At 36.5% G+C, this 12202-nt stretch overlaps 1 protein-coding gene across 1 annotated transcript in view; it reads left to right on the top strand.

Annotated features, from left to right (window-relative positions):
* The first annotated feature begins 596 nt into the window (after nt 1–596).
* LOC122805298 (girdin-like) overlaps nt 597–12202 on the top strand; it is a 1431879-nt gene continuing 1420273 nt past the window's right edge. The window contains exon 1 of the mRNA XM_044075386.1: nt 597–862. Within this exon, the coding sequence (XP_043931321.1) occupies nt 797–862 (66 nt within the window). The 5' untranslated portion in view covers nt 597–796. The remainder of the gene's footprint in view (nt 863–12202) is intronic.

Here is a 12202-nt window from a genome sequence, read left to right as displayed (position 1 = left end):
GAACTCTAATTTTCTGCTGAATTTTATTCTTTTTGTTTTTGTGATTGTAGAATTGCAGCTTTCAGAATGTCTACCTATTATCGGTTAATAAGTAAATACTAGGCAAATACTCTGCAGACTATTACAGGCCTAGCCAATAACCAGAGGAATGAATCAAGCTCTAAACCTGTGAAGACCTTTGTTTTAAATCTTATTTTATGTTTGGTATTTCTTAAAAAAAAAAAAAAAGATATGTACTTGTCACAGCTGTGAACTATGCAGCTAGACTAGAACCATTTTACATATACTAACATTAAAGAACAAATGAACACCATCCACAAAGTAGTCATAAAAAAATATTTTTAAGAGGAAGAAAAATTCCAGTTCTGGCTGGCTGCCAGAGGGCGCTGTTTGCTTTTTAATGATGTTAGGCTTTCTTTTCTACTGATTATAGTTTCAACAACTTGTGGTAAAAATTGCAGAAGCAACTGTCCTCCCTCTCACAAAGAAAAAAAAAAAGAAAACAAACCCGGAATTTAGTATACAAGACTGATTTTGTTTCAGGAGACATTTTAATTTGCACTGACCATGTATGCTTTAGAAGAGAAATGCAATATCTTAATATGAAAAAATATCTTTGCTTTGAATAATGTTTAAACACGCAAGAGTAGCTATGACTGATCCTACAAAGGAACTTTGTGAGAAGATTTTTGAATTGCTGTAGATTAAATGAGCTTCTGTCTGGTTTACTCATCAAAAAAGTAGCACTGGCTCCAAACTGTGGATTTAGTTTTTAACAGTGGAATTGCTCTTACCAATGAAAATGGATGAATATCTCGGTGAAATCCTGGAAGAGTTTATGTTCAGTCCACTGGTGACCTGGGTAAGTTTTGACATTTTATTTGCGACGTGCACCTCTTTTCCCCTTTCTTTCTGTTAGAGCTTGCAGCTATATTTTTCCATGTGCCACCTATTCACTATCCAGCATGCTTTGCCACCCAGTTTTGAAACTGCCGTGGTACTGTATCCATTCGTAACTTCACAGTTTCATCCTCGTCTTTGATTTTCTCATTTATAAGTCCCCTTTCTAGTTTCTCTTTTGTTCCTTTCTTGAATCTGATTTCATTATCCATCCATTTCTTATTCACTCCATATTGACTGCCATTTGTTCTGGGAGCATTACAAATCAGATATTATTATTATTATTATTATTATTATTACTATAATAAGAGAGCACTGGTTGGCCTAATTCTGCATATCTTTTACAGTATGTAGGCCTGCATTGCACAGTTTGCTCAGTCTTTTCTCATTTTAAAGTACCAATGAACTTATGTTTCGTCTTGCGTGTATTTATTAGAAATGTTATATTTATATGAAGAGGTGAAACCATTTTTGCACAATTATGTTCGGATTTCTGAATGACATTTTCTTATTTACAGTATTAATTATTTCCTTTGGCAACCTATTTTGTTAATTCCATACTGTCTCATTCTTCACATAAGTCACAAAGAGAATTCCACAGCACAATGAAAAGTAGTTTTATAGACTACATGTATGTTTTCTGCATATTTTGAGTGTTCCACTCTACAGATTTTGGATTTAGAAATTCTGTCAATGTTCTCAGCCTGTTTCTGAATGAGGTTGTTAACATGGACTTATGTAGTATGGTGTAGTTATAGATGAGACTGGTTTCTTTTTCAGTTATCAGTTTAGATGTCTGAACTACTAAGTTGTCACCTTTTTACAAACACAGAGTCTGGGTTAAACTGCTCCAGACAGGTGTTTAAATGTTTGCCATCGTTCAATGGCAGTTCACTGTGTTTGAAAACTATGTTTTCTTTGTATGAGCACTGCAGGGTATCTAAAGAGACCCAGCACATGTGAGCCCCGAATTGCTTAGGGTCAACCATAATTCCTTTCTTTTAGTTATAAATGCTTTTCAGAATGGAAGGGTTTGCCTGCCCTTCAGCTAACCCAACTATACTTATTTGGTTATCAAGCACAGCAAGTGGAACTTGCAAGTAATGATACTGGGTAATGACAGTGTGAGCACACAGGCATTATTAGGCAGCCATCTGCAGTTACTACCTTATTCCTGACATGAGTAAATGACATCATCTCCTTGATGATGAGCTCATTTGTGATGGAAGATCTAACATGTAAAGCAGGACTGTAGTAACATCAGGGACAATGACAATGCCACTTGCTTGTTATGTGGTCTTCAGGAAACCCATTCCTCTTCTTCTCCATCTGCTGTCATTATTCCATTATATGTCATGCAGATGATAAAGGCTATATGAGCTGTTAATGAGATGCTTCTTGGGGGTATGAGGTAATCAGCCTGCATTTGCTTTACTGTGTGTCTCTGAGTAAGTCACTTAACCAGACTGTAATCCCATGCTGGTTCTGAAAAAGGTTCATGGGAATCACTGCTCTACTCCAATTAAAACATAAATAAGTATATGAACAGAAAATGAATAATTTTTCTGAAAGCAAAGTACAAGTTGTCTGTCTGTTTATCTTTGGTTGACCGAATTGCTAAGAATGAACAATGGTCATTTTTTTAGTGGAAACCTGGGGAGAAAAAGTTCCAGTAACAAGAAATGTACTTGCAGTTTGTTAACAGTTCAGATAGCATACTTATCTGCCAGTCTGCAGTACAGTGTTACTGTGTAGGTTTTTACATATTTGTTATTTCTGGTACATACTTGAATTATTGTTCTCATTTAAAGAGAAAGTAATGCTACTTAGATATTATAAACATATAAAGATGAGGACATTTACATAGGTTCATAGGTTCACAGGTAGGTACTAGGCTATTGGCCCTAGGGCCTATATAAGCCTAGCCAAAAATGTACCCTGTCTTTCGGCACCCAAGAAAATTAGACAATACCATTTTAGATGGCATATGATACAGTGAAATGTCAGTTTAAGAAAATGTATGTGAAGCAAAACATTTTATATACGTTAATGGTGTGTTTTGTATGTAAATATGGTATTCAAGTGTGTATACATGAGCACTTCCCTTACAGAGAATAGGGATAATGAGATTTAAGGGAAAAACTTGTACATATACTATCATTGCTTATATATATATATATATATATATATATATATATATATATATATATATATATAAATATATATATCATTTATGGCAGCTACGGCCCCAGTTGTTAAAAAAATGTCTAAGTTTTATCTGAAGGAGCTTCTGAATTTTTATATAAAAGGGTTTCTAGAATGTTCTGTTCATTCTGGAATGTTCTTTTCTTGGTGCAATGTATAACAAGTTTAATGTGTTTTGTGATTTAATATTAAAATGATAAACAGCTGCATTGCTAGTGCCCACAAATGGGCTTTTAACCTTTGCAGTCATTTCTTATCAGTGACATGTCTAATATAAAAACAATTTTCCATCTGTTTGCTCTTATTCTATATGGTACATAAAGCAGTTGCTTGTAATGCTAATCTTCAGAGCCTGTAACAATCCCAGTTTTACATTCACTTACATTATTCAGCAACAATATCAAATCATAACAACACAGTTTTCCTAATAATAAACTGCAACATGGTCAAACATCTCCTTACTCGACTGTGAATATAATGGCCAAAACTATGTTTTTGTGTAACCTTGGGAGCTGGAAATGTATCAATAACAGGTGCAGTGAGAAAAGCTTGCTATGTAAAAATGGTTCTTGTATTTGCAGGCCATCTGAGTTTCAGCCAAATGAGAAGTTAGCTGATCCAGTCACCAGAACATCATCTTCGTCAGTGATTAAGTGTTCAATATTTATCGATGACATAGCAGTTCTTAACATTTTGCGGGAAACATCTTGCTGTAAATAATAAATCCAATAAGTTAACAGCTTTACTGAGTCTATCGCCCTGTATGATCTATTCCCATTTCCTTTCTGGTTACATCAATGACTATAGCTTATACATTTACACAGCTAGCTGTTGGCACAGAGTAATGGTTTCTCAGATGTATGATAAAAATTAAAGTCAAAATGGGGGCAATGCGTAAGGCCCAAGCTTGCAAAGGTAAAATATGAGGGAAGAAAAAACTGTATCAGGTGACTCCTCCATCTTATACAAGTGAAGGTGAAAATTCAGTTAGATATGACATTTTTGAAGTTGGCAATGAACTCTGCAATTCTCATAAGCAATATGAGTCATTGGTGGTTATTATGAGCTTGGAACTTGAGGTTTTGGTTCTGAACCAGATGAGACTATTTAGGTTTCTTAGATACAGAGGTTTTGTCTTTAGGGAATAGTATGTAACTTGAAAAAAGAAAGCCCTAGATACAATGAAAACTGATTTTAACTTAGCATTCCCTAAAAGATACATATTGCATGTGATTTCTATTTCCTAATCTTTCAAAGGTGCGAGAAGATTTTTAAGAACCACTTGTGCGTCAGAGCTGGCAACTCGGCACGTAAATATCTACTGCCAATCATTAGCAGACCGGAGTTCCGCTGTGGCGACCCCTAACCGGGAAAAGCCGAAAGACACAACAACAACAACTGCAAGAAGTCTGGTTACCTACTTTGCTTTTGCTGTGTATTTGCACCCACAATGAAATGCAATAGTGTCCCGGCACATGAAATGCTCTTTTCTGTTTCCACAGCTAAGACAGTCTAAATTATACTATTGGAAATATATTATTATTACCCTGCTGGACCTCTACAGAATCATAGTGCAGATATCATACCCATTCTGCTATTTCCTCAACTTTTAGCAGAGTGTTTTTGGCTTGAAAGCAATACATCAGAGTGCTCCTGTGTAAACCTTTCATCCATGTTATGAGAAATCCCACATAAAAATATTCTGCAAGACTCACTCCGTATTTTAAGTACTGTTTTAGCAGCTGGCCCAACTCTCAGTACAGTCCAAGATCTCATGTTGCAATACTATAACACTGCCTCGGATTACTTTGTGTCAGGTGCTTTGAACCTTGCATGCTCCATTCAAGGAATACCACTTAAACATGCTTATTTCCCATATTATGTCATGTGTGTCAGGCTTTACACAGGAAGGCTACTGTGTGGTGATGCCCTATTTTAATGTTTGTAGTTCTTTTCAGGTTCTTAGGGAAAGCACAAGATGTACAGATAGGGATGACTGTAATTAGGAATACAGACAATAGGCAAGAGGGGGCTGGAATTTATTGGAGAAAACTGGCAAAGGAACCAATGCACTGGGAGCAAATAACTAGAGAGGGAAATATGATAGAATGGGAAGATGCCAAGAATTTATTTGGACTGCAGGTCAGGGATTGTCTTCCATATCAACGATTGATATCAGAGTATAGGCGAAGAGAAAGAAATAAGGGGGTTCTAAACAAAAGACCAGTACTGGTAGAGTTTTTAGTAGAATCTAGAACAGAAACTACTATTAAAAAAGTAATAATTAGTAGAACATATAAAATATTGCATGCTCACTATAAGAATCAAGCAGAAGAGTTTAGAAAGCATTGGGAAGAGAGAATAGATAAGCAATTCACAAAGAAACAATGGGAGGATATATGTATGTCTCCTAAATATGCAACAAAATCTAGAAGATTTAGGATTTTTGCTTGGAAATGTTTACACAGATATTTTTATACCCCGAGTAGACTCCAGAGAATTTTTTCTCAGGTAGACAGCAAATGTTGGAGGTGTGATGGCGAAGAAAGAGATAATTGGGAACATATTTTCGGGGACAACAGTGAGTTGGCGGACTTTAAGGATTTCCTGCGGGGTGTACTGTGGGAGATGCTGGATGGACAGATTGTTATGACAAGAGAGATGATTTTTCTGAGGTAAGATACAGAATCAGAATTGCCTAGACATGGTAAGGCCTTGCAGTCTGTCTCTAATTATGGTGGCTGCCAAAAAAAAAGCAATTACTAGAAAATGGAAATCAAAATCTAAGCTAACTATATTAGAAGAAGTGAATATAGTAACAGAGATAAAACAGCTGGAAATGAGATCTTTAGAAAAAGGTAGGAGCAAACTACATAGGTAAAAATGGGACTTGTGGGAACAATACATACAGGGGAGGAATGAGATTTAAAAGAAGACAGGACTTAAGTGAGCTATGTAATATTTGACTGAAAATGATTGGGTAGATTATAAGTGATCTATGGCTTTCAACTGGGGGTGTGTCAGTATGATTTGTGATGTAAAATGCTTGGAACTAAGATTGTGTTGGTGTGGTTTGTTTATATTTATATAAATGTATGATTGGTTACATCATAAATGATGGTTTAATGAGGATGTTTCTTGTTTAAAAAAGGGGTCAGGAATTGAATAATTTATGAAATGCTGCTTCGGTTATCTGATATATAGCAATATATGGGAAGTATAATGTTTGTTAATTTTAATTTGTTAATACAGTTTGATTACTTTTATATAAATGTAAATGTGCCTATGTCACAAGTGATAATTTAATAAAGGTGTTTAAAAAAGATGCACGGAGGAGATGCACAGGGTGTTAGCATGCAATGTTCCCTCCCATGTTATTTCCATGATTCTCTCTATGATGCACTGCCCTTGACAGCATGTGCATTGAAGGTTTAACATCCATCTTATGCTGAGAGTCACCTCAAATTTGATTCTTCCTGACCCCCCCAAAAAAAGACAAGAAGGGATCAGCTAATCATTTTCCTCTTTCCAGCCTTTAATTATCCAAGCTACTAAGCCACAGATCACTGGCAACACAGATGGACATCCTGTCACTGTGTCAATGGGCCAGCAATGCAAGAAAAGTCCCTATGGTATGCAAGTTTGGCATTAGGAGACTTGGCCACCATGCTGAAAATAAAACATGATAAAATGATAATGATACACATTCTTCCCTATTTTTCAAGCTTTTGGAAAAGTTATGGCAAAAAAATGAAGGTTATGAATGAACGATTTTCAGAGAACAGAAGAATAGTTTTTTTTCTAACATTTGTGGTCATAACATTCTGAACAAGTATTAAACTGACACAGATTTCTTTCTGTCCAGAAGCCTGTCTGCAGTACGTGGATTACAGTGAGTGCAGGCGTGGTACAGTGAAGACTAGCTGGAAAAGCAAACTTAATTGGCTGCATGACAAATGTTTGAAGCACAAGTGTTCGATATTAAGTGTAAACACTAATGTGTAGAAAGATTATAAGATGTACAACATCAAAACTAGCCAATGAGCTCAGAAAACATACAACCCTCCTGGATATATGAGTCTGCAGTCCCCTGGTATCCCCTGATACTGGAAGCTTTGCCTCCTACTCTCCTGTATACATCATAGTAAGAAGAGTTTTCAAAGATAATGTCATCTTGGACTTATTATAGTGAAAAGAAACCATAAAAGAGTGTTTTTACTTTAATCTGTCAAACACCTCTGTGTCTGCTAACTGTTTTTCTCCCAACTTGATTAACAGTCCCTTCTACTCTTGGACACTAAAGGCTTCGTGACTTGTATTCTACTGAGATGTGTGATCAGTTTTTCTTGCAGTTGCTCAGCTGTCTGCTCTTCTAATTTAGGATTATTGTCTTTCACGTGGCCTCATCTAGTGCTAAAGTTGTTTGAAACTCACACCATTCTTATAACTGTGACTTCAGTTGTACAACAGACTTGTGAATGATTATCCCCTTATCCTCTGCCCGAATCTTTCATGGTCCATTCAGAAACTGAATCCTTCCTCTGCTAGTGTGGAATTATGTTTTGATGTTTCACCATTTGATGTCTCCAGAACGTGTAACTTGACATTTTCTCATTTATTAAGAACAGGTGTGAAGATGTTCTTATTTCTCAAAAAGAACAAAAAGCACTTATCATTTATTAATTTGTAATTTTAATAAAAGCTTCATACTTGGTATTTTTTCTTTGAATGTGAACTTTTATCATTTTACTTTATGGTTACTACACGTTGGCCATTTTATCTTGCTCTGCATCTGTGTTGAGATCTCCACGTTTCTGGAAAAGGGGCTGCATACCCACTTTGTTTTCAAAGCACTCGATCACAAGGACATGTTTTTGTAAAGTAGCAGAATGTGGTATAGACACTACAGGTGAGATTAAGATGCCTGTATCCCTGTATGCACTGACCAATGTATATGGATCTGTACCGTACATAAGCCCTCCTGTTTCATCCACTCATTCTGTAATGTATCTCACTTTGCTGGTTGTAACTCATGCACAACTATCCTAATGCTAAATGACACTTTCCATGTATGAAGATTCATTCAGGAATGGGGCTATCAGATTCAAACAGATAATTAATCACAAATTCAGTTGAAACTTTCTCTACCCTACGTCAAGCTTAAAGAAGATGAGATTGCAACTCTTCCAAGTACAGTTTCATGAGTTGCAACTGGTCGATTGTTTTTGTCATTGAAAGTTGCTATTTATTAGATTTATATAAGTACACCAGCAGTGATTCAGAGTTTGTGGGTATTGCATTTTTTGTATGCTTGCATGACTATTGAGTTGGTATATTTAAGCAAGTGGGGTGTGGGGAGCAAAGCCACCCACATGGAGGGTGCAGGACCCCAACTTGCAAAAATTATGATTATTATTTTAGTCTACTTGAGGCTTCAACTAGTTTCTTTTGTCAGGTTGTAGCCAGGTAGCCCTGACTAGACAGCACTTTACTATTCACTGCAGAATCTCCATAGAAAGATGTTCACTCTAAGTGTAGCATTTGATAACATCTGTACTGCAAGACTAGTAAATAACTGTATGTCTTGGCTGGAAATAGTCTAAATACAGCCATCAAAAAGATATTACCACTCACCTAAAACTGACATTCATATATTTATTTTTTCCCAACTTTGTAAATGGGCTGATTACAGAGTAAAGCAGAGTAATGATTCACATATAGAAGAACATAGGCAGAAATATAAGGGATGGTACAAGCAATGATCAGTTTAGATAAAAGCACCTTCCTGAATTAGTGCATCCACATGTGCGCAAACAATATGCATAATAAGATATCAGAGGCAGTGTAAATGAAATGAAGATGGCATCCAGATATACAAATGCTAATTCAAAAATAAAACCTATGCTGAAACTGCCTGAAAATGTTTTTTTTAAACAAGAAACATCTTTATTAAATTATCATGTATGACATAGGCAATCATACATTTATATAAATGAAAACAAACCATATTGACATAATTTTAGTTGCAAACATTATACATCACAAACCACATTGACATAATTTGACATAATTTATTTGCAAACATTATACATCACTTATAATCTACCAAATCATTGTCAATCAAACATTACATATTTCATTCAAATCCTACCTTCTTTTAAACCTTGTTCCTCTTCTGCATGCATTGCTCCCACAATTCCTTCTGTTTTCTATGTAATTTTCTCCTACTCTTTTCTAAAGATCCAAATTTCAGTTGTTGTATCTGTGTTACTGTATTTACTACTTCTAGTACAACTGTTTAGATTTTGATTTCCATTTTCTAGTACTTGCTTTTTTGGCAGCCACCATAATTAGACTCAGCAAGGCTTTACTATGTTTAGACAATTCCAGTGCTGTATCATACCTCAAAAACTCATTTCCTTAGTTACACCAATTTTCTTAGGGTCTATGTTAAATAAACTAATGCTTAAAATGTTGAGTACAAGATACTCAAACACTTTTAAGCAAACGTTTATTTAATCGACAGATCGCCATGTCAGAAAAAGTACAGTTGTGTACACTTACCATAAATGTAGATGTTCGAGTGTCTTCACTGTTGCAGTCATGGACTGGAGCAAGAAAAAGGTTTCCCCAACGGGGTACTTAGCTTTGAGTAGGAGAAGAAAGTCTTCGGACTGAAGTTTGTTCAGAAAAGATTGTCAGGAGTCAGCCGACCGGCACTTGCGAACTGCTATCACCGCATGGCAAGAAAGACTGGAGAACATGGCGTTGGCTGTCAGCTTTGTACTTCTGGCACTCTGACGTCAGGGAGCATGGCTGAACAGCCGACGCCGGACCCAGACTTTGGGATTCTGGCCGACCGCAGACTGCCTGCCGGCAGGGGAGAACCCTACAGTCATGACTGCAACAGTGAAACACGATGAACATCGGAGTTCTGAAACATTTTATTTGGCTAGCACTGAAATATGTGACGTATTACATCATGTAAGCTACTGCTAATAGAGCTGTATGGTGCAGAATGGGAGAATTTCCCTTTTCTGCACTGAAGTGCAATTTCGGAGTTGGTATATTTAAGTGGGGGGGGGTGTGGGGGAGCAGTTATGTATTATACCATTACGGTATGTTTTTCTTTTTTTTTTTTTTTTTTTTTTGTTATGATATATGTGAACTTGATGTTAGTTGGTTTAGTGTTCTACAGCTCTTGGGAGGGGTAGGTGGCCAAACAAAACTTTTCCGCATTGTGGTTTGCGACATTGTGAGCTGTCGGTTAAATAAACATTCACTTAAAAGTGTTCGAGTATGTTGTACTCGACATTTTAAGTGTTTGTTTATTTAACATAGACCCTTTGCTGACCTAGTATCACTGACAGAGAAGTCTGTAACCTTAAAATGTTAATCTTCAGTAAGTGTACAAGGACTTCAGTCAAACAAGTAAGACAAGTGCCTTTAGGTTCTGGCTTCTTTTTAGACAACATACACAGGTGGTCGTGTTAAAGTAATATTCATTGAAGTTTGACAGATGGCTGCAAAAGGGAGGCTATTTAGGTTTGTTGGTATAAACTTCTAAAGTAAAAGGACAACAACCATATAATGTTTTATCTGCTACCAGTTTGTGAGAAAGTGCAAGACTGCCCTCCGAATCTTGAGTAGAGTTTAGACATACATTTCTGCTATACAGAATAACTCAGAGTGTCCATATTTTTTCCCTCATATTGTTGGTCCATTCCTCAAAACACAATTCTGGCAAATCATTGAAAAATGGTGTCACTAAATAATGACAGACATTTGAGCTTTAGACTTCATATTACTTAGAAAATGCATGTTCATGTTAGTCAAGGAACTTTTTTTAAGTTTTTAAGAGCAGTATATTTTAAATCTATTTGTGCCTTTGTCTCCCCATTGTTTTTGGCTTTTTGTTCAGATTTTTTTTGTGCTAAAAGGCTGACAGGCATGTGTTCAGACAATGTCCTTATTACAAGATAGTTGTGATGTGGGGGATACACTAGAGAATCTTGGAGTACTGAAATGTCAAATTTCAGTACTTTGAGACTGAATACTCAAAAGTGCAGTTACTTGAAACTGCACTATGTCGAATGCAGAAATGTAGAATCTGCTATTGTGGTGTCGCGTTCACGACGTGCAGTGCGGTTTGTGGATTTATCTGGGGTTTCAGGTAAGTGGTGTTTGTGTAAGGGTATTGGCTAGGGATTTTAGTGTGTGTGAGTGTGTGTAGTGGTGTTTTTTGTGTGTTTGTGTGTTTAGTTCAACCTCAGAGTTAGTATATATATGTAGGTGGGGTGTGAGGAGCACAGCCCCCCACATGGAGGGGGACAGGGGGGGCTTGCCCTTCTGCTGATAGGTTGGGTAGGTGTGTGTGTGTGTGTGTGTGTGTGTTATAATGTGTTTGTGTGTGTTGTTTTGTTTGCTTTAGTGTAGTTAGGTAGGTGTGTGTGTGTATGTGTGTGTGTGTATGTGTTTGGTCACAATTGTGCTATTCACAGTTTTGGGTGTTTGGGTATGTGGGTGTTTGAGTATTCAGTCTCGAAATACTGAAATTCGACATTTCAGTATTTCGAGATTGTCTAGTGAATCCGATGTGGCATATGCTTAAGTTAGCAGTTGTGAACATCACAGCTATACTTTATCACTTTAGTTTTGGTTTTGTTGACATTGAGTGAAAGTAGAGGGAATGGAAGAGTTACAGTGTAATTTTTCAATTATTTTCTTTATTGTTTGTTTGATATCAGGTGGGTCTGGAAAGTTGGCTACATGGTGGAATCATTAAGAGGGTGAATTTGTGAGTTTTGCATTTGGAGCTTTAGACAGCATGGGTATTGCATTGTGGTGATGCTTGTAGGTGCCTGAGAGACCAGGCTGGTGTCTCCTGAATGTGAGTTATCTGTGGGAGTCTTCCAACAAGATGATTCTTATATTACTATGTAAAACATAATTGTAAAATGGGTACTGGATGTCAGGTAAGTGAAGTTTGAAAATGTGGAAGTTTGTTTCTGTTCCATATTTTTTTTTCATTTTTATAAATTGTCATTTGTTGTCACTGAGTGTGCTGAACAGAGAAAGGAATTGGTAAGAATTTTTA

This window comes from Protopterus annectens, chromosome 6.part1, assembly GCF_019279795.1.
Source record: "Protopterus annectens isolate FY-2018-M chromosome 6.part1, PAN1.0, whole genome shotgun sequence".
Lineage (NCBI taxonomy): Eukaryota > Metazoa > Chordata > Ceratodontiformes > Protopteridae > Protopterus > Protopterus annectens.
Note: the sequence above shows the minus strand (reverse complement) of the source record. Positions and strands in the feature narration are given on the sequence as shown.